Source organism: Canis lupus, chromosome 32 (assembly GCF_048164855.1).
Source record: "Canis lupus baileyi chromosome 32, mCanLup2.hap1, whole genome shotgun sequence".
NCBI classification, from domain to species: domain Eukaryota; kingdom Metazoa; phylum Chordata; class Mammalia; order Carnivora; family Canidae; genus Canis; species Canis lupus.
Window position 1 is genome coordinate 19,422,337 of NC_132869.1, and position 24,283 is coordinate 19,446,619.

Below are 24,283 nucleotides of genomic sequence, written 5' to 3' on the forward strand. Positions count from 1 at the left end.
AACAACAAATGTTGGAGAGGATGTGGAGAAAGGGGAGTCCTCTTGCACTCTTGGTGGGAATGTGAACTGGTATAGCCACTCTGGAAAACTGTGTGGAGGTTTTTGAAAGAGTTAAAAATAGAACTGCCCTATGACCCAGCAATTGCTCTGCTAGGGATTTACCCCAAAGATACAGATGCTGAAACCCTAGAACACCTGCACCCCGAAGTTTATAGCAGCAGTGTCCACAATAGCCAAACTGTGGAAGGAGCCTCAGTGTCCATGGAAAGATGAATGGATAAAGAAGATGTGGTCTATGTGGACAATGAAACATTTCTCAGCCATTAGAAATGACAAATACACAACACCATTTGCTTCAACATGGATGGAACTGGAGGGTATTATGCTGAGTGAAGCAAGTCAATCGAGAAGGACGAACATTATATGGTCTCATTCATTCAGGGAATATAAAAAATAGTGAAAGGGAATAAAGGGGAAAGGAGAGAAAATGAGTGGGAAGTATCAGTGAGGGTCACAGAACATGAGAGACACCTAACTCTGGGAAACGAACAAGGGGTAGTGGAAAGGGAGGTGGGCAGGGGGTTGGGGTGACTGGGTGACAGGCACTGAGCGGGGCACTTGGTGGGATGAGCACTGGGTGATATGCTCTATGTTGACAAATTGAACTCCAATTTTAAAAAAAAACTCATAAAACAGCATTGTTATCTTCATCATCTTAACTCAAACATTTGATACACAATTGAAAACAATCTTCAGAAGTACTGCAAGGAAAATATATGTTTGCTGTGAAATCCATCACTTTTTGCCAAAATGTACAATTTTATTGGATTGTGTGACTGGTTACAATGTGCATCTGTAATAAAATACATGAACCAGAAAAAATAGATACATACGAAGTTTACATTCATAGATGTGCCTTTGAGAGTTATTTACAAAAAGAAAATTAGAAATTAATTTTTCAACAATAGGGGAACATTTAACGCATCTATTATTCAGCTATTAAAAATGTTTTCAAAAAGTGTTTAATGCCATTTATGAGTTATCATGTCAAAAAAGTGGAAGATAAATTGTATATATTGCATAGGTTTTGTATATATGCATATTTGCAAAAAACAATACAAAGGGGAGGGATAATACTTTTCTTTAAAAAGTAGAAAATTTTACTGTTTCGGATTTCTTACATTTTAAATTGATTAATTTTAGTTAAAGACTTACCTCTTCCAGGAAGTTTCCTCTGATGCCTAGACTGAGCTAAGTACCTGTCTTCAATACTTCCATGGCAGTAAATACCCCCATTACCGTACACATCATATTGAAACTATATACTTGTTTATCTCCCTCCTCTGCAAGTTGTGAGTCCATAAAACAAGCAAAGGCACATTAATCATCTTTGGTATATTGAAGATACTCCGTATTTGGGGAACTAATGCAAACCTAAGCATTCCTTTTTGGTTCAGAGCAGCCACGTGTCTGGTTTTAATAGCACCAGAATAATAATTCAACTGGAACCAACAAGATTGGCTCTATTGTTGAGCCAATTAGGTTTGGGGTATAAGCAGGAACTACTACAACATTCTCCCCTGCCCCAACCTACAACATGAATTAGAGCTCCCAAACTAATCCACTATCCCTGACCCTGAAAGGCATAGGTAAATCTGGTTTTTGGTGAAAGTCCTTACATATCTGCTGCCCCATGGCTTATAGACCTTATTCTGTAAGTCCCTGGAGCAGCTGAGAGCTTTGGGTTGAGGGTTGATATATAAAATGGTCTTTCCATTTCTCATATTTTAGAAGAAAGGGGGATGAGAAAGTCCTTCTAGTGCAATCCCTTTATTTCTCTCTAGCATTACTTAAGTCTCAAAGTCTCTAGAATTTTCCGCTTCCTGCATATAGCTAGATGATGCCTTTTTTGCCTGGAGTAGACTCTGGTCTTCTCTATTAGGAAGATGAAAGCTTTCAGCCAGAAAGTTGCACTTTTAATCACTTTCTGACAAACATTCTGTACTCCACTGTGCTCCAAGATAAAGTTTTTCTCCTTCAGAGCAAAGACAAACTGGCCTCACACTGCCCTCTACCCCACACCAAGCCCTCTATGCTTTTTAGCTATCAAGAAGTTTCAGGCTTTATGGTTTTCTTTGTAATCTGCAAAAATGTATTTAAATATGTGTGTAAGCAATCTTCTCTCTTATGATTTTTTTCCTAATCACAAGAGCCACTGCTGGGAATTGCATTTTTTACTTGGTTAATTGGGAGATTTCATACCCGGGATGGTAGCCAATAATTAGGTACCATTTGAATAGAATTTACATTAGTCAACATTATCAGCACCAGATTAGACACTAAATATCAACAAATCTACAGGCCAATTCTAAGCATTTATTCTGTGGTCTTTTGCATATTTATTTGTATGAACTCTGCTACAATCTCTATCGAAGAGAGACATCTAATATTCTAAAGTCTCTACTTTAGGATTCTCTACTTAAAAGGGCCTATACTGAATAGTGTTTTCACATCATTTTGTACCTCGGTTTCAGTGTCCCTTTTTCTTTACTCCTAGAAGAAGAGTGAGAAAAAGATATACAGAATGGACTAAATTTGGAATACAGAGGGGATAAAAAGAAGAATCTGAAGATATTTGCCAATTCAGAATGAAAAGGTATCTCTGTTAGTCTATACATAAGAAAGAGTGACAACATCTCTGTACCTCAACACCACAAGAATTGAGGCCAAAGGCAAAGAAAAAAAGAAAAGTCTTATGTAACTACTTTCATTAATGAAGGATCAAGTAAAGAAAAGAAAGAAAGTCCAACTAAGAAAATAGGACACATGCTAAGCAATATTTCTCAAAGTGGGAGGTGATGTTGTAGCACGTCACATTATCTGATAGGAAGCAAAGAAAGGAAACCATGATCCTTTTCCTATTTTTTCTTTTTCTTGTTCTTACTAGAAAATTAGGCTCTATTATTTTAAAAAACATTAACCTATTTCCATCACCCTAGTAGGAGGAAGTATTAAGTGAAGTAAGGCAATTTCTATTAAAATCTTGTACCTGACAACTTATGGTACATAGCAATGACCCCAGAACCTATTTCTAATAAAGCAGGTGTTGGCAGAGCTGAGTTCTCAAGGGGGTTAAATCTGGCTGGTCCAGCCCCAGCTGATAAAGACAGCAAACAGACTACATGATAGAGGTCAGTAATTTCCAACAGATACCTAATAACTAAGCCTAGGGAGGGGGGAAAAAAAACCTCAGCTCTCATCTTTTGGCAGAAAGCTTTACTTTTTTACATTTTAAAACTATTTACAGTTCATATGGTTTCCAGACCCACTCTCCAGAAGCAAGGGCACAATTCCCTGCCTGGGTCTATGAGCTCTCCACATGTGATTTCTCAGGCAGTCAGCCAGATGAGCATTTGATTTGAAAATTAAGCCTTAAATTTAGCAGTGTGAAGAGGGAAAGTATGTCTGAACACAAATGCCTGGAAAGGGGTAAGGTAACCAGATGAGGAAAGCTGGATTAACAGGATTTGTTAGCCAGGCAATTCAGAAAGTCCTGCTAGAAGGAAACATCTGATGCAGACACAAAGAAGCCTATCTCTACTTCTCTGTCCAAGTGACTTGGGCACTCAGGTTACCATATTTTTGCCTTTCTGACATGCTACAATCTGAGGGCAGCTACAAAAAAGAAATAGTAAGCATTGCTCCAATGAGCTCTGCTATTTCAGAATGAGGCCCAGATGAACCTAATCCTCTCTTTACACATTCCCATGCATGTTAAGGTACAACAATGTCAAAGACACGCCCAGTAACCCAGAGCACCTGGATTAAAGATGGGTTTGAAAAAAGAAATAAAAATAAATTTAAAAAAAAAGGATGGGTTTGGTAGCCAATGATCCCACAGCAAACAGCACTGTCAAGTGGCAATGATGGCAGATAAGGATGTACACAGAACATGCAATATGTGGATTCTTCCCCTTACCCCATATTAGTTGCAGGGAAGAAAGGGGGGAAGAAGAGGGAAATGGCTAAAAGAAATTCTAATCTTGCCTCAAAATGATTCATTTAATTAGTTTAAATGCATTTGGCTCATGCATCATATTATTGAGCAGTGACAACATGGAGCACATTGTTAAGTTGGGTGATGTGAATACAGAGATTGCCTCAGGCTCTAGTAACTCACAGAACTAGAGGACAGACAGACAAGTACAGAAATACACAACTGTCTCTCCCCACATCTTTCCTGGCCCTTTTCCACTGCCTTTTCTCCCATGAAAGGCATGAGCTTTTCAAAGGGTAAATCCTTCCATGTATTTCCTTTGTTCTTAGGGAAAAGACCCAAACTCTTAACATGGTCTTCAAGTCCTGCAGGATCTGGCCTCTAACTGCTTTTCTAGCCTCATCTCACACTGCTCTTCTCTCAGCCACACTATCTGTGCTTCATTCCCCAGTAATCACCATCCTCCTTCCTTCTGCAAGGCCTTTGCACATGCTGTTCTGTCTCTTTATAGTTCTTCTTCCCATCCCATCACTCCCCTTGCCTGATGAACTGCTAGTTGTCATTAAGTTCTTAGCTCAAATTTACTACTTCCTCAAAGAACCCATCCCTAAACTGCCTCACCTCTGCCCATTCCTTCCCCTACCTACAAACCTTTCTGTAGAACCATAATCTTTTCCTTAGCAGAATTTCCTTCAGCATGTAACTATATTCTATTTAGCCTGAGTATTTTATATTAAGTCTACCTCCTCCCTCCCAGATACTAAGCTCCATGACTGTAAGAGGTGGTGTCTGAATTCACTGCATTTCTAGCACCTGGAAGATCCTATAAAGTTCCTCTCTTCTTTCCCCAATCCATTCTGTAACTTGCTCTCTTATGTCTGACTCCTCTCTTCCACCAACACTACCACCATCATTGTCATACTCATCATTATTATTACCATGTTATCCATCTATACACTTCTAACCTCCCATTTTCTGTTAGATCTTTTTATCCTATAGAGCCACTCACTGACTTCCCTTCTTTGGCTCTTCACTATCACAACAAAGCTGAAGAGGACTGGAGTCAGTATTTGGGGACTGGGAGGGACTTTGAAATACCTAGCCCAAAGGTACTCAAGTTTCAGTATGAGTAAGATATTCCATGAGATGTTAATTAAAAATAGCACTCTTCCCAAATCCTCTTTTTTTCTCAGCTCCCTCTCACCCCACCATTCAATTACCTTTTCAATGGCTGATCTTTGCTGTGGGCCCATTCTTCTATGACTTATCCTGAGATAACAATATCCCTCCTACCAGTGTCCCAAAACATGTGTTGGAGTCCCATGTGGAAGTTCCCAGCGCATCTCATGCTCCCTTAATCATATCACCTATTGCTGTAAAAGAAGTCTTTTCATTGGTCCCCCTCTTCCCTGGACTTCAGGCTACTGGTAGGAAGGAAATTGAATCCTAATAATCCCTATACCCTAGTATCCTACACAGTGGCTGGAACAAACAAGTGTTACATAATTATAGGTGAATAACGAGTAGTCAACACGGATTCCTGCCACTACTCTCACTGCCCCTATAAAACTTCCACTTCATGTCCCTGATGAAGCCCCAGCACATGCTGATTGACACAAATCAAACCAGATCATTTGAATGAAATGCATCCCCTGTTGCCAACATAGCCCATTTAGTCTTTGCTAATGTTCATGAGTTCTCCAGGAATCCCTCTCCAGCCTCAATTCCATTTCTCAATGTTGCACTTTCCTGCCTTTTCCCCAGAATTCCCCCATACTAAATTTAACACTGGACTCTAGGCACATATAAATCCAAAAAAAGGTGTGGTGTATATAAAATGGAATATCAGTCAGCCATAAAAGAAGAATGAGATCTTGCCACTCACAATAACATGGATGGACCTGAGGGGTATCATGCTAAGTGAAATAAGTTACTTGAAGACAAACACCATATGATTTCACTCATATGTGGAACTTAAGAAACAAAACAAATGAACAAAGAAAAAAAGGAACTTTTTTTTAAGGATTTTATTTATTTATTCATGAGAGAGAGGGAGGCAGAAGGAGAGGCAGGTTCCCCAAAGAGCAGGGAGCCTGATGCGGCACTTGATCCCAGAACCCTGAGATCACAACCTGAGCTGAAAGCAGATGCTCAACCAACTGAGCCACCCAGGTGCCCCAAAAATAAACTCTTAAATACGGAGAATAATTGGTAGTTATGAGAGGAGGTGGGTGGGGGATGGGTGAAGTAGATGATGGAGATTAAAAGTACACTTACCATGATGAGCACTGAGTAATATATAGAATTAACAATATAATGATTAATAATATAAACTAATATAGCACTGTATGTTAATTATACTTCAGTAAAAAATAATCCAATAGGTATTTACTGTGAAAGAACACTATTTTCCAAAGCTTATAGAAAGCAAATTCATTGTACCATTGATTTTCTATTAAAAAATACTATCAACTTTCTTCATACTTTCAAAATCTATTCTTTCTCCATCATTAGAATCTATTTCCTTCATTCTGTTCAACATTATAATCTCAATTACACTTTCTCTTTCTTCCTTAGCTCTAGTAACCGGTACACAATGCTACTGCCAGAGTTTCTTTCCCTAGGTTGCTGACAATATCATTCTTACAGACCCCAATATCACAGGTTCTTTTGAGTCTTTGAATCTAATTTAGAGATCAATACTTTTACTTTCGATACTCTCTGCCCCTCTTTTATTTTTCTTCTATTATTGAACATCTAATTGTCATCAAAGATCAACAAGTAGAATTTTTTCAATTCCTGATATGAAATAGGGAAATAGATCTTAGTTTTTGAGAATACTACTCAAGCTTAAAGGTAGTTCCCTTGAGTTACAGCTTCAAGGCACCATTTCTAACCAGCTTCCCAAATCCTACCAAGGTTTCTAACAACCTAGCATTGGTTTGTCTACAGAGTCTATGTACTGATGAGAATCTCTGGAAGTTGGATAACCTAATAAAATGAGTCATTTTGTTCACTCATGTTACCTATCAGCAAAAATGATGAAGAGCAAGTCTAAAGATAGACTTGTTTACTGCATACCATATATGTATGATTACATCATATTTGAAGCAGAAACTATATCTTATTTAACTCTGTATCCCCAGAATGTAGCATTCTGCCTGACATATAGTAGGCATTTAGTAAATGTGTACTGAGTGAAAGAATGAACAAATGATCAAATATAGAGCCTCTCAATTAAAAGCTAAAAACAACTGAGTATTATTTTCCTAGGTCTGCTATAACAGATTGCCACAAATTAGATAGCTTAAAGCGGCACAACTTTCTTCCCTCACAGTTCTGCAGGGTAAAAGTTCAAAATCACTGTGTCAGCAGGGCAGTGCTCCCTCTGGAGGCTCTGGGAAAGGATCTGTTCTAGCCTCTCTCCCAGCTCCTGGCAGCTTAGGCATTCCTTGGCTTGGGGCTGTAAAACTCCTATCTCTGACTCTATCTTCACATTAATCTTCTTTTTTGCAGTGTGAATCTTCTTCCCTTCCCTTATGAAGACACTTGTGACTGGATTACCAGAATGATCACATCTCAAAATCCTTAATTATATATGCAAAAGCCCTTTTCTAAATAGATCATTCACAGGTTCCAGTGGACATACTGGGGAAGGAGTACCTTCAAACCACAATAGGATATAATATAATCTCAAGTATTTTTAAAATGAATATTGTGTAGAAGAGTAGAAAGGAAAGAGTAAAGATGGAGGAGGAAAGGGAGAGATAAAATGCTTTCACAAGCACACTGTAGTTTACTCTGATCTGAGTGATGGAATCAAAAGTAATTTCTATGTTTTATTCATACTCTTTAAGTTTTCTTAACTTTATACCCACAAAAGACAGATAATGTGCCAATCTAAAATTGACCCATTGAGATTATCTCACGAGATCTAAAGCAAAATGTCCCTATAGTAGAAATGTATGTATAGTTTATTAATGATAAGTAGCCAACAATGTTATTAACATTTGTTTGGTTTGATATAGACAACCTGCGAGCTCTGATGAAAACCAAATTTACCCACTATAATACTATGATCTCATTTGGCTCTCAGATTTTAAGATCTTAAAAAAGCTTTACCTCATTAAAGTTAATGTTCTAACAATTCCAATGCCTTTGTGGCTTAGGTTTGGGTTTGTTTTTTCTTTTTTTTTTCTTTTTTTTGGGGGGGGGTGTTTTTTGAAAAGAAATCCTATGACAACTGTGAAGAGATGCATAAACCTATTTTTAAAAAGAGAGAAAATCGAGTTTTAAAGGTTATATAGAATTTGGTATATTTTTTACTTCCATTATTATCTAAGATAAGAGTGTCCTAGTTATAGAAGAGCCTTCTATTTTGGTAAGCAGCTATGACAGGTTTGAGTTCAGAGCCAAGGAAGAACCAAACTACTTTGAGTAATAAAAGGAAGATAAATATGAGCGGTCCAGACACTGAGAGAAGAGACTGGAGTCAACTATACTGAGTACTGAATGGGGGAAGGAGAGATTACAAAGTCCAGAAGCAGAGGAAGAGAACCATGGGGAAGAAAATGTTAAAATAGGATTTCAAATTGTTAGTTGTGGGGTGTGTGAAATAAACTTGACTCAAATCTTCAGTCAACTCTACCTTGCTCTTTAATGACTTTATGGGGAAATGGGCAGGGGATGTCTTTGAGGGAGCTTTAAGAGAAGGGAAGGGGAGCAGCTAACATCTGGCTTATATCAACTTTAAAAAGAAATTAGGAAATGCCACTGAAAAGCTCATATGCAGAGTTTTGAAAGTGTTATGATTTCCTATTATTTCAAGATGAACCTCATTTGGGGAAATAGTCATCATCTAGACATCCACAACTTTAAAAAATTGTATTCATCCAAAATAATTGATTACAATGGAAAATCATTTATAAGAACTATAACAATGTCACAGTTCACATACAGAAACCAGCCCACTGGCTTGGGCTTCCACGGCCTTCCATCTGCAAAACTGACACATAGAAACTGCCTAAGAAGTTATCAATCCAAGTCTTAAAAAAACTGAAATTTATTTATTGAAGATGAAACTATTTTTGAATTGCTTTTACTGTGAGTTAGTAGCATGAGCTAAAAATTAAGTTAATTTTTGAATCACTTCCACTTAGTCCAAAAAGTACCAAGACTACTCCTATTAGCTTGCTTTTGAACTTATCGTTATCTATACCCATAATGGTGTGTTTTATTAACATTGTTTTTAAAAAGAATAATCAAGATTTTTGCCTCAAGTTTTCCTTTTAAATATGCAGGACTCTTCATACTAGACCCTAAATAGCTGTCCCCTAGACCCAGTAGTACCATCATAACATGTAAATTATCTAAGCTGGAGATAAACTCAGAGAGTTTGTGTTCTGCCTATGTATAACTACAGAAGTCTTCAGTCCAATTGTAAGCCCACAAGTGCAGATGAAGGAGAGATAACTCAATGCAGGGTGCATTATAGGTCCTCCCATGGGATCAACAGAATCTGAGAACCTCAAGTGTCTCCTTTTCCCCCGCTTAAAAGAAGCATACAGACACACTATGTATATGTCAGCTTCAGCCTCATTAAGTTCAATGAACTTTGGTATTTTTTATTGCAGGTGCTCAAGGAGAAAAAGAAAGCATGTTTAACAAGAACAATAATCCACTCACCCAAGACTGACATTTGGAATCAAATCTAGCATAGGAGAATACTATAAATGTAGTCTCCCTCTTCTGGATTTTTTCCAAGAATTCAAGAGCAACTGATAGATCTTTTGATCATCTGTCCATATACCTCTATTCTGGCAGGACAAAGAAGAGAAGAGTTCCTTCATAGCTGCCTTAAGGATCTGCTAGCCACACATTGAATCACTGCCCAAATTTCCTCTAGGAGATCGATCTGCAGTTCAGAACTGATGCATATACTTAATATATGAATGCTATATAGCTAGTAATTGTAATATAAAACATATTCAAATTGTTTCAGATTATTGATGTTTGTGGATTTACATGTGCCACTAATACATTTTTTTTGAGATTTTGTTTATTGATTTGAGAGAGAGAGAGAGAGAGAGAGTGTGTGAGCACAGGCGGTAGTGGGGAAGGGACAGAGGGAGAGGGAGCAGAGCTGAGCCCAGGACTCTGGATCAGGGCCTGAGCCAAAGTTAGATGCTTAACCAATCCAGGCACTCCCGTCACTAATAGATTTTTTTAAAAGCAAAACATGCGGTTTCTTTCGCATGTTCTGCTATGATTAAGAAGAGATAAACTTGGAACTTGGTGACAATGGTCTGATAGCCACCCACTCAGGAAACAATCATGTTTGATGGAACTGAAACCTCCCAGGGTTCATTAAATATGCTCAACCTGGTCCTACTTAGACTTAATCCCTAGATGCTCTGGTAAAGGCTGTTGTCAGTGAGCTAATAATGCTCCGAGTTCTCGTTATTTCAAATAATGTGTTCATTTAGTCATCCTAGCTGAGTTTTATAAATACGTCACAAAAAGTCTTATGGAAAAAGGATCAATCAATTTAGAAAGATCAAGAAATTATTTTTTTAATTGAAAATAGACTAAATATCAAGCAATATGAAAATAGGTTATTTGAATTATGAGACATGCACTCAACCAAATGTTATACAGCCCTTATAAATTACTTGTATAATGACCATATTAAAGACATTGGGAAAATGGTAATGATATGACGTGAAGTGAAAACTGAAGGGTACACATACATATACACACACACAGAATTATAAGAAATCTTGGCATAGAAAAAAAGACAGTAAGGAAAAACAAGAAAACAGTAACAATAACTACTTTTGGATAGCAGGAAGTATAGATACTATATTTTCTTCTATTTTTTCTTATTTTCCAAATTTCTCTTAATGCACATATGCTATTTTTGTAACAGAAAAAAAGACTATATAGACTATATACTAAAGGGAAAAAATGAGACAAATTTTCAGTCCTAATATCCAATGGGATATTCATTCAGTCCTTCAATCATTCAATGAAACTGGAAAAGTTGATTAAACAAACAAAGAAAATTGTTCCTACTGGAATTTGCTTCTACTATTATGCAGCATCTAGGAATACCAGACTGCAAGAGTGCAGAGACAATACTCTGCAGTAGTAAAAAAAAATAAAAGTCCATATTTTTCCCTACAAATACACATAATTTCCAAAAAAAAAAAGAAAAAAAAAGATTGAATAATATTGATGGGTGTTTCTATGAAAGAGTTTAAGAGACTTACACAAAATTTACTGATGCTCAGGAAAGTATAGTATAAAATGGAATATGTTGCCCAAAAAGATGATGGTCAAGAGCCATTTAAAATCTAGAGATGTCAAGGAAACATTCAGACTGAAAGGGTAATTTCACTGCAGCATCTGAACCTACATTGTTCTAGTGCAAAAGTGTAAGTTCAGAAGATGTCAGGGAAATAAAATATTAAGAAAAAGTAATGCTGAGCCTATTTGTTAATAGTTACTCAAACCATAATGCTGGTAGCCTGCAGGATCTCACAGAGAATCTTGGGCTGAGAATCAGTAGACTAGGCTTGTAGCACAGAGTTCGTTTTCTTCTCTGCTCTGTTCTTTCACAGGTATCTAAAGGTGTTGCACTAAGCAGTGTCATCCAAAAAAAAAAAAAAAATAGAATGCCAGCCACAATTGTGAGCCACATAAATAATTTTAAATTTTCTAGTAACCACATTCAAAGAAAATTTTTTTAAAATGAGCTTTTCCCTTAAGGTCAGGAATGAGACAAGGATGTCCACTCTCACTATTTTTGTTCAACATAGTACTACTAGTCCTAGCCACGTCAGGCAACAAAAAGGAACAAAAGTCATCTAAACAGGTGAAGAAGTAAAAGTTTCACTATTTGCAGATGACAGTATACATATATATATATACATTATACATTACATATATAGAAAACCCTAATGACTCCACCAGAAAACCAGTAGTACTGATAAATAAATTAAGTAAAGTCACAGGATATAAAATCAATGTATAGAAATCTGTTGCATTCCTATACACTAATAATGTAGCAGAAAGAGAGATTAAAAAAACAGTCCCATTTATAATTGTACCAAAATAATAAAAAACCTAGGAATAAACTTAACCAAGAAGGGGAAAGACCTGTACTCTGAAAACTATAAAATGCTGATGAAAGAAAGTGAAGATGATACAAATATAAAGACTTTATATGCTTTTAGGTTGGAAGAACAAATATTGTTAAAATGTCCATACTACCCAAAGCAATCTACACATTTAATGCAATCCCTAACAAAATACCAACAGCATTTTCCACAAAACTGAACAAACAATCCTAAAATTTGTATGGAACCACAAAAGACCCCAAACAGCCAAAGTAATCTTGAAAAAGAAAGACAAAACTGAAGGTATCACAATCCCATATTTCAAGTTATATTACAAAGCTGATGTAATCAAAACAGTATGGTACTGGCACAAAAATAGATACAGCGGTCAATGGAACGGAACAGAAAGTACAGAAGTAAACCCACAATTATATGGTCAATTAATCAACAAAGGAGGCAAGAATATGCAATGGGTAAAAGACAATCTCTTCAACAAATGGTGTCAGGAAAATGGACAACTACATGCAAAAGAATTAAACTAGACCACTTTCTCACATCATTCACAGAAATAAACTCAAAAGGGATCAAGGACCTAAATGTGAAGCCTGAAACCATAAAAATCCTAAAAGAGAGCACATAGTAATGTCTCTGACATCAACTGTAGCAACATTTTCCTAGATAAGTCTTCTGAAGCAAGGGGAACAAAAGCAAACTATTAGGAGTGAATCAAAATTAAAAGCTTCTGGGAGCCTGGTGGCTCAGCGGTTTAGCGCCGCCTTCAGTCCAGGGTGTGATCCTGGAGTCCCAGGATCAAGTCCCACATCAGGCTCCCTGCATGGAGCCTGCTTCTCCCTCTGCCTATGTCTCTGCCTCTCTCTGTGTGTCTCTCATGAATAAATAAATAAAATCTAAAAAAAATAAAAATTAAAAATAAAAAGCTTCTGTACAGTGAAGGAAAAAATCAATAAAACCAAAAGACAGCCTATTGAATGAGAGAAGATATTTGCAAATGATACATCAGATAAAGGGTTAATATCCAAAATATATAAAGAACTTATACAACTCAGGACACCTGGGTGGCTCAGCAGTTGAACATGATCTCGGGGGTCCTAGGATCAAGTCCTACATCGGGCTCCCTGCAAGGAGCCTGCTTCTCCTTTTGCCTATGTCCTGCCTCTCTCTGTCTCTCATGAATAAATAAATAAAATATTTTTTAAAAAAGACTTCTATAACTCAATGCCAAAAAAACAAATAATTGAATCAAAAATAGGCAGAAGACATGATCAGACATTTCGCCAAAGAAGACATACAGATGGCCAACAGACACATGAAAAAATGCTCAACATCACTCATCATCAGGGAAATGTAAATCAAGACCACAATGAGATATCACCTCACACCTGTCAAAATGGCTAAAATCAAAAACACAAGAAACAACAAGTGTTGGAGAGGATATGGATAAAAAGGAATCCTCCTGCACTGTTGGTAGGAATGCAAACTGGTATAGCCAATGTGGAATACAGTATGGATGTTCCTCAAAAAATTAAAAATAGAACTACCCTATGATCCAATAATTGCACTACTGAGTGTTTAACTAAAGAACACAGTTTTCCAGAGTGGCTGCACCAGTTCACATTCCCACCAACAGTGCAGGAGAGTTCCCCTTTCTCCACATCCTCTCCAACATTTGTTGTTTCCTGCCTTGTTAATTTTCCCCATTCTCACTGGTGTGAGGTGGTATCTCATTGTGGTTTTGATTTGTATTTCCCTGATGGCAAGTGATGTGGAGCATTTTCTCATGTGCATGTTGGCCATGTCTATGTCTTCCTCTGTGAGATTTCTCTTCATGTCTTTTGCCCATTTCATGATTGGATTGTTTGTTTCTTTGCTGTTCAGTTTAACAAGTTCTTTATAGATCTTGGAAACTAGCCCTTTATCTGATATGTCATTTGCAAATATCTTCTCCCATTCTGTAGGTTGTCTTTGAGTTTTGTTGACGGTATCTTTTGCTGTGCAAAAGCTTCTTATCTTGATGAAGTCCCAATTGTTCACTTTTGCTTTTGTTTCTTTTGCCTTCATGGATGAATCTTGTAAGAAGTTACTGTGGCCAAGTTCAAAAAGGGTGTTGCCTGTGTTCTCCTCTAGGATTTTGATGGAATCTTGTCTCACATTAAAATCTTTCATCCATTTTGAGTTTATCTTTGTTAATGGTGCAAGAGAGTGGTCTAGTTTCATTCTTCTGCATGTGGATGTCCAATTTTCCCAGCACCATTTATTTAAGAGACTCTTTTTTTCCAGTGGATAGTCTTTCCTCCTTTGTCGAATATTAGTTGACCATAAAGTTTAGGATCCACTTCTGGATTCTCGATTCTGTTCCATTGATCTATGTGTCTGTTTTTGTGCCAGTACCACACTGTCTTGATGACCACAGCTTTGTAGTACAACCTGAAATCTGGCATTGTGATGCCCCCAGCTATGGTTTTCTTTTTAAAAATTCCCCTGGTGGGATCCCTGGGTGGCACAGCGGTTTGGCGCCTGCCTTTGGCCCAGGGTGCAATCCTGGAGATGCGGGATCGAGTCCCACGTAGGGGGACTGCTTCCATGGAGTCCCATGGAGCCTGCTTCTCCCTCTGCCTATGTATGTCTCTGCCTCTCTCTCTCTCTCTCTCTCTCTCTCTCTCTCTCTCTGACTATCATAAATAAATTTTTAAAAATTAAAAAAAAATTTAAAATTCCCCTGGCTATTCAGAGGTTCCTCAAAATGTTAAAAATAGACCTGCCCTACGACCCAGCAATTGCACTGCTGGGGATTTACCCCAAAGATACAGACGCAATGAAACGCCGGGACACCTGCACCCCGATGTTTATAGCAGCAATGTCCACAATAGCCAAACTGTGGAAGGAGCCTCGGTGTCCATCGAAAGATGAGTGGATAAAGAAGATGTGGTCTATGTATACAATGGAATATTCCTCAGCCATTAGAAACGACAAATACCCACCGTTTGCTTTGACGTGGATGGAAGTGGAGGGTATTATGCTGAGTGAAATAAGTCAATCGGAGAAGGACAAACATTATATGGTCTCATTCATTTGGGGAATATAAAAAATAGTGAAAGGGAATAAAGGGGAAAGGAGAAAAAATGAGTGGGAAATATCAGAAAGGGAGACAGAACATGAAAGACTCCTAACTCTGGGAAACGAACTAGGGGTGGTGGAAGGGGAGGTGTGTGTGTGGGGGGGAGTGTGACTGGGTGACAGGCACTGAGGGGGGCACTTGACGGGATGAGCACTGGGTGTTATTCTATATGTTGGCAAATTGAACACCAATAAAAAATAAATTTATAAAAAGAAGAACACAAAAACACTCATTTGAATGGGTAAATATGCCCCTAAGCTTACTGCAGCATTATTACAATAGCCAAATTATGAAAGTATTCCAAGTGTCCATCCATAGATGAATGCATAAAGAAGAAATGATATATATAGTAAATATATATAATATATATTATATATTTATATATAAATATATAAATTTATATCTTGACATTTGCAACAACCTGGATAGATCTAAAGTACAATGCTAAGTGAAACAAGCCACTAAGAGAAGAACAAATATCAGGGCATCTTGGGTGGCTCAGCAGTTTAGTGCCGCCTTCAGCCCAGGGCATGATCCTGGAGACCCAGGATCAAGTCCCACATCAGGCTCCCTGCATGGAGCCTGCTTCTCCCTCTGCCTGTGTCTCTGCCTCTCTCTCTCTCTCTCTCTCTCTCTCTTTCTCTCTCTCTCTCAGTGTCTCTCATGAATAAATAAAATCTTTTTAAAAAAGAAACAAAACAAATGAGCAAAGAAAAAGAGAGAAATAAAAAAAAAAACAAACAGACTCAACTACAGAGAACAGTTACTGGAGGGGAGGTAGACGGGAAGATGGGTGAAATAGACGGAAGGGATTAAGAGTACACTTCTCTTGATGAGCACCGGGTATTGTATTGAATCACGTATTGTACACCTGATACTAATTTAACACTGTGTGTTAACTACACTGAAAATAAAAAAAATAAAAGAACAAAAATTTTTTAAACCAGGTAAATTTCATTTTAATAATATATTTTATTTAACCAGTATATACAAAATATTATCATTTCAAAATGAAACAAATATAAAAAAAATTATTGACATATCATATTCTCTTTCTGGCACTAAGTCTTCAAAATCTGGTGTGTACTTAACAGCAGAACTTAATTTGGACCCACTACATTGCAAGTGTTCACTAGCCACATGTGGCGAGTGGCTGCCTAACTGAGTGCTTTCATCCCACCTTCTTCCCCTCAAAGATGTTGACCCTGAGGCTGACAATGTCTCCACTCTTTCCAAGACAAGCCAATGATGGCTCCTTTCCTAATATAAAGGCCCCAAGTCCAAGACTTTCTGCCAGCAGCGCACAAAGGAAGCCATAAGTACCTGGCTGTACCCACCGCACTATGACACTCACCTCTAACAACACCTGGACTCCACTGATCCCCTCCAGGCATCTTTCTTTAGTCCTGGATCAGAACCCACAGGTGCCATGGATATACCCAAAAGCACTTTCCTAATATACATCAACATTGCAATAGGATCTAGTATATGTTAACTACTCTTTTACATCAGGTTCCTTAGAAACAGATCCTAAGATAAAGTATGACATGCAAAGGGTTCATTAGGAAAGTACTTCCAGGAAAAACCGGGAAGGGACATGAAAAGCAACACAGGAAAAAGGGAAAAAGCCACACAGGGTGTAACTGCAGGCAACGACTCATCCTCCATCTGATCTCAAGGAGTGCTTGAGAGTACAAATTAACCTCAGAGCTTGCTCAACTTGAGTCAAGAGCACTGCTCTTTCACACTCTTGCACCCATCAGTCAGTGGCTCCGGTAGCTCAATGGCAGTGCTCTGAAGAAAACAGCAGGGGCAAGTACTTACAAGCAATGCACACAGAAGCTGGAGATGAGCACAGAAGACAGTGGGGACCTAGGTAGAGCCCCAGCAGTATCTTCTACAACTACCAGCTCGAAGGGAGGACTCCAAGCTCCCTGGGCTATCTCAGATCTGAGTCCATTTGATCTCTACAATTTTTCAAAATCTAAAAACTAGAAAGCCAGTCTCCATAGCCTGAGTACACTGTACAAAGACCACCACCCCAGCCACTGGAATTGGCCAATGATAGAACTCAGTAAAATTAGACAGATCAAGGTCCCCTGGCAGATTGCTCTTTCAGCGAGGATACTTGTTACTGCTCAGTCTGAAAATTAAATAGACATTGTGCTAGGCTCCAGGGACACAGATGTAATCAAGAGATGACCCCTGCCCTAGAGGAGTGCACAGTAATGGGTAATCTTATAAATGGAAAGTCTTGCCTGATTTCTTACCGAATCCTAAACAACACTCCATACTCAATAATATGTGTTTCTCCTTTCAACTTTATAGAATCAGCAACAACACGTATCAAAACATCACACCCATTTTGAATTACAAAGAGATGCTACTTCTTAAGGAATCAATGGAAAGCTATAGGCAACCATAAGAAAGTAACAGTAATACTGCTTCTAACAATAATGATAATGATAGCTAGTATGTGTGGAAGACATACAATCATCAAGTTTCTGAATATCTAAGTTCCTGGGTTAATCCCTTGGCCTCCAAGTAGAGGTCCCAATATCTATCATGCCCAAGTATTGCCACAAGATTTAACTGGTAATTTGAAGGACATTAAAAGATAGGCTAGGGCCATTATTTTAAATTCATTATGTAATTGTACATAGTTTAAACACACTTTATACAAGATGATATTTCAATGGAATAAGATTTATTATCAAATGTTCCTTTGGGGTATTAGTTGTATCATATTAATGGTAGATCTAATATTCCATTAGAACTGCAAGACTTGAGAAAGTCAAGATATGCAGCTACACAGCTCAAAGCCACACATTGCATTAGCTTACAAAGATTCACCACCTCTTAAGAACTTGCTCCAGACCACAGAATTATTTAGGGTCAAAACTATACTCATGCTCCGAGTCCTTCTGAGTGCAAAATCCAAGCTTTTAAACACCGTACTATAGGGGCAACAATTAAAAACCTGTTAACATTGGAGATGAACCACATGGCTCCAAGCATCTTTATGGCTTATCCATGTCATGCCAGAATCACACTTTCAGAAGCTCTGTCTCTATCATTATAGTATTAAAGTATGATCATTTTCCTTCATTGTGCATTTAACACTATTTTCTAAAACAAGCAAATATTTAAAAACTATATGCATTCATTATATTATTAGTGATCAGTCAACATTTTAGTTATGGAAAGGGATTAACTACTTCAATCCTACCAATTATTGTCCAGATTACACGTAGTCCCTCTTGATATCTTTATTATTTCTTAGAATTTCTCATCTCATATGATTAATTCATTTTATGATATTTCCTTTAAAAACTATATTCTTAAAAAAAAAAAAAAAAAAAAAAACAAAAAAAAACTATATTCTTCACAGTAACCAAATGATTGAAAACCATTGGCAAATGTGATTGACTGCCAAATGAAGTACATTGTAAGTTTACTTTGTCACATGTTATTATTAGCAAAAAAGGGACAAAGATTAAGAAACAATGGAATGAAGATTTGAAATTTACATTTGCTAAGTTTTCTAGAGGTGTTTCTACTGTTATTAGCGTGTAAATACATGTTTTAAAGCATTTCAAGTTCAAGAATCATTCTCATAAATATTTATCAATTCTAAAGCAGTTAAAATCTGTGTTATGGTAGATAATCCATTCTAAATTCAACTTTCAAGTAAATGCAAGATTTTTATCACTATACCTGATACAGTAATGTGTCAAAGTCTCTCTAGCAATATTTCTCAGAAATATTAAATAATTACATATTAATTAATGCTAATTAATTAATTACATATTTGTGAAACATCGACTACATACAAGATATAACATAGGTGTCAATTTTAAGTAGTATTAGACCTAGAAATGAAAAATGATAATGATGTGTCTGTATTCCACAAAACAAACTCCATAGGGATTTGAGGTTGAATGGGTAGCACAAGCATTGGCTAAACAATAAAAAAAAAAAAAAGCCATGAAGATAAAATGGACTTACATCATAGTTTTTAATAAACTGAAAGGGAAAAATAACATATACTTAATTAAAAGAGAAAGCCACCAATTGTCAAGACCTGTTTTGTGGTCCCAGAAATCTTAAAAATAACCCAAAGAATTTATTTCTTACTTGCTGTTGATGAGCACTTCAGATAGCCGATTATTCACTTGATTATCACTCTTATGGCGAAACTGAAAGTCAAAATGTTTGTGAAAAACATATTAAATCATACTTTGCCAGCACAAAGGGGGACACAAAAAATATTTTGAGCTCATATGTTTGGACAATATCAGCATCAATCCAAAATTAGCACAGTTTACACTTACCTTGAACCCAGCTCCATGTGTCCTAAATCTGAATCAATAGCCTTCTCATATCCCTTAGCATGGGTGTTACCAATGGAACAAGTCTAGCCACATGCTCTTTTAATTCCCACACAATTTTAGGTGCTTCTAAGAAGACAATATGCCCTTTACTCTGCCACCCAGTTCTGGAGAAAACTATACGTTTTGAGATCTTCAATGAGGAATGGAGACTTCCATTTCTCTCACATATGTGCTTAATACTTCATTGGAACATCAGTCATTCTTTTTTATGGATTTCTTTGAAGCCAAGAAATTACTTGTAATAACATGTATTTTTATTCTCCAGAAATTCTAATTGTTAACAGTAATCTTATGAAACAGTTTTTAAAATGAAACTCAAAATACAATACTGAACCACATTTGGAATGGATTTGTTTTTTTATGCCCTAGTGATACTATTTCTTCTTGTATATTCCAATAATGCAAATATCTTATACTGCCTAGAAGAATCCAAGTATTATGAGCACCCTACTAACTCATAAATTAAGAGCCATTCAGATAAGACTATCAAGATTAGTGCTTTTTTATTTTAAAAAAAAATCAAAATACTGTATCACTATTACAATCATGAAATGCTTCAACCAGTCCTTCTCTTTTTTAATATCCTTCCCATACCCATCCCAATTTCTCTATTATGCCCAGTGCATGCAATTACCCTGACTGCCAGGTATAAGTTAACAGATATTAATAGGAAAATATGTTTTTAGCATTTGTAACTTGAAAAGATTTATAATATCGATAGAGGATTGTCAGCCCATCACTGGCAGGCAAATTTCTCCTTCTCAATAGAGCAATAGAAATATTATTTTGTCTGAATATAGAATTTAATGAGGATGCTGTTTGCTCCTCTATATCCACATTCTATCTTCTCCACTCTGCCCTTGTCATGGGAAGCTGACCTATAAGGTCCTTACCTACCCTCTGGCCCCTGGTTGGCTTTAGCCAACTGGTGGTTCTGGCAGATCAGAGTAGCCAGAGGAATGTGGAATGGGGTATTTCTTTTCTTGTGGCTTCCTTCAAGCTGAATTAGCCTGATGATAGCCCCATCTGCCATGAACAACCCTTAGATACAGATAATTGCTTCCTCCCTTTGCCCCTTCAGACCAAGAGTAGTATTGCCATCCATGTGCTACAATACATGCTTTTCTTTGACCCGCCCCCCCCCCCTTTTTTTTTTGCCCTTTTGTAAACAGTGCCTTCATTATTAATCTTTCTACAAGCTTCCTCATTTCAGGATGACATCTCTTTCCTGGCAAGATGCTGACTGATAAATATATCTGGTTATTGGGCCCATACATATTCTCACAGAAGTAAAAGCATATTCAAGAATTAACAGCAGTAGAGGTAAAAAGAGACTTATTATTTAGTCACAACTGTATCTAACCTGAAAATAATCCCCTAAATTGATTAGATAGGAATCATAGAAAAGGACCAATCAAGTCACCCCCTGAAAGCTGAGCATTCTATTCTCTGGGTCCCAAAATAAGCCTCTCTCACTTCAGCGCAAGTTTTGCCAAGAAGTTTCAGTATTGGAACAGGTGGAATTTGGTAGGACTAGAAATGGTAGTATCATGTCCAGGCTGACTCTTCTTGACAATTTCTACGTTAGAAACATATATGAAGGCTTAGAGAGAAACTGCTCAGGACAGGAAGGGAGCAGACTAGCATCGATTATATAACCCGTTATGAGACAGGCTCTGTGCCAAGTGCTTTACACACAGCATTTCATTTTGTCCTTCTAACAGTTCTGGTGTCGTTAGCCACATTATACAGACAAGGAAGGGTTTAGAGAAGTGGTTTCCCTCATATCATACTGTTAGAACATAGCAGAGTAAGGTGTCTTTCTTCAAAGCCCATATTCTTTTGACTCTACCATTTTACTCTATTATGAAGTGTGTCGACAATGAATAAGACATTTAAAGCCAATATGTAGAAACTCAAGAATCTAAATAAGTACCATTTCCCTGAAAGATCAGATATTGTGGAAAAGATACACATTTACTCCAAAGTTGTCATTACTGAAATCTTTGTTAAAATTTCTTCTCCTAGAACTACTTGGAACATTCTTTAGAATGTCCTCTTACTCTTTGAAGATGGGGCTCTTTATCCTTAGAAAAGACATGAAGGGATGTCTTATGTTTGGAAATGTAGAAAAGCCTCTCTTAGAAAGCAGGTAGGGTGAATATGTTTTTTAGGGGCTGAAAAATGAAGTAGTAAGTCTAATTATTCAAGCCTACTTGCATTTAATAAAAACAGGCTCTTGTTCTACAGCATCTGTATTGGTCACTAAACAAATAGCAAAAGAGTTTTATATAACACTGACCAAAAGAGCTCCAATTAAAAATTTTAAATGGGGTGCCTGGGTGGCTCAGTCAGTTAAGCATCTGCCTTCAGTTCAGATCATGGTCCTGGGGTGCTGGGATCAAGCCCTTCATCAGGCTTCCCACCCAGTGGAGAGTCTGCTTCTCTATCTACCCCTCCCCTGCCACTTATGCATGTTCTCTGTCTCTCACTCTCTCAAATAAATAAGTAAAATCTTTTTTAAAATTAAATTTTTAAAACTTAAAAATAAAAACTTCAAAGAGATCTCATTTTTTTGTTTCTGAGAGATTGTGATTGAAATTGAGACCTCAAAAATGCTCAAAAGCAAATACTCACATAGTCATCTGTGGCATCTTTGACAGCTGTCATAGTTATCACCAAAACCAAAGGCACAATGGTGGTAAACCAGGTCAAGGAGGAGATTTCTGGAATCAGCTAAAACAAACATTTCAAATAGTTTAGGGCTTTTAAGTTAGGAAATACATCTTCCAAATTTTGTCATCATTTATGACTCAGAAAAAGCAATGGGATTACATTTAGTTATTTGTACAAATGTAGAATAACTTTCAATAATTAAATATTTGCATTCACTTCTAAGATACAGAGAAGTATCACCAAACCAATTTTCAGGCTACTTGACAAAAACTAAAATTTTTATACCAACTTGAGAAGTAAGCTTCTTAAAATCTTTCAGATAATTATCTTTCCCTAGGATTATACCCATCACTGTCTTTTCTCAGCTTTTCATCTCAACTTTTAACAATTTTACTAGTTCTCAGCAATTCCAAAAGAGAGATTCTTTGAGAATCTACTTTGCACCAAACACTGTGCCAAGTACTTTCCATATATTATGTCATTTGGCCCTCAGAAAGTTCATTGAGTTATACTCTATATCAGAGTTGTTTTGCACATACCCATAGGATTTGTATTCCATATAAATAGCATCCCCAATGTACAACATAGAAAACATTGTGAATAGTGCCCTGGAGTCAGGAAATGTTATACTCCTAGGTATCATTTTCCCATTTTATAGTAAGTACCCAAGAGGTCACCCAGCTGGGCCAAGAACATACATGGCTAAAATTTGAACCTAGATCTATTTGACTCCAAAATCACCCACTTGAGAGAGACAGTGACAGTTGACATGACTCTTCTAGAAAGATGGTTTTCAAATGGGGTTTGATACAGAGCTGCGTCAGAGCCCAGGTAGGAAACAGTGGGGTGGATATGGTCAGTATATGAAGATCAGGCCCTATCAAAAATAGCTCTCAACTAAATCAATTTTATACAATAGCTTCCATACAAAATTTAAAAACAAACTTAAAAGCCTCTAGGGTACCAATAAAAACATTGGCCTAAGTGGCAGAAAAGATAGATTCTAATCCTAGGTCTATCATTGACTCATGGTAAAAGCTTTACACATCACCTGAACTTTCTGGGTCTCATTTCTTGATCAACAGAAGAAAAGAGCCTGGAAAAAACCATCCCAAAGTCTCCTTCCAGATATAAATTCTGTGAGCAAGAGCTTTTGACTATACATAAGAAAGCCATTAGAGAAATGAGCTCAAAATTCTGGAATGATGTAAAGAGTTATATAAAGAAACCAAAAGCAAATTCACAGAGGGAAAAAAAGAAATCTTGGATCCCAAAGTCTTTTCAATAAATTGTAAGGTATGCTTTAATTGTGGAGTTTTTGTTGCTGTTTTGTTGTGTCGTTCAGCACCCATTTCTTCTCAAGTATTCCTTAAGAAATTATCTCACCCCTTCTACTTTCAGAACATACAATGTTGGCAGACTTATTCCATTCTGCCCCCACATTTTGGCATGTGATCCAGGTTAAGACAACCATTGCTACAAATTCTTGAGTCACCATGATTAGTTTTGGATAAGGATGAAACTCAGCATGGTCCAGTGAGAGCTGATCACAAAATTTGCTGCATAAACAAAGAAAAAAAAATGATTTTCTTTCTCTCTCTCTCTCTCTCATTAGAATTGAGTCTAGGAGAATAAAGGTCTAAAGCTTTCAGGAGCCACTAGGTAGAATAAGATGAAGGAAAGAGAACATTCTATTGAAATAGTTTGCCCATGAATCCAGTCATACATGAAATGAGATAGATTCCTAAATGTATTTCCTTTTTTGCTTAAACGAATGTTGGTTTCTGTCACTTACAACCAAAAGATTCTTAATACAAATAGTTATTCAATTAAATAAAAATATCACCCCAAAGCTATTAATCTGGACTGTGCACATATAACCCATCTTCTTCTTACCTCCTAAAATTAACACAGCCCAGCACATTCTGAATGTACCACTTTGTTCTGATTAAATTATTCT

The 24,283-nt window shown here is 37.0% G+C and overlaps 1 protein-coding gene across 4 annotated transcripts in view; it reads right to left on the reverse strand.

Annotated features, from left to right (window-relative positions):
- The window catches only part of ATP8B4 (ATPase phospholipid transporting 8B4 (putative)), a 236,410-nt gene that overhangs the window by 137,583 nt on the left and 74,544 nt on the right, over nt 1-24,283 (reverse strand). For all 4 annotated transcript variants that reach the window (XM_072808445.1, XM_072808446.1, XM_072808447.1 and 1 more), the window contains 2 exons: nt 22,285-22,383; nt 19,391-19,452 (listed from right to left, as the gene is read on the reverse strand). In XM_072808445.1, the coding sequence (XP_072664546.1) occupies nt 19,391-19,452; nt 22,285-22,383 (161 nt within the window). The remainder of the gene's footprint in view (nt 1-19,390; nt 19,453-22,284; nt 22,384-24,283) is intronic.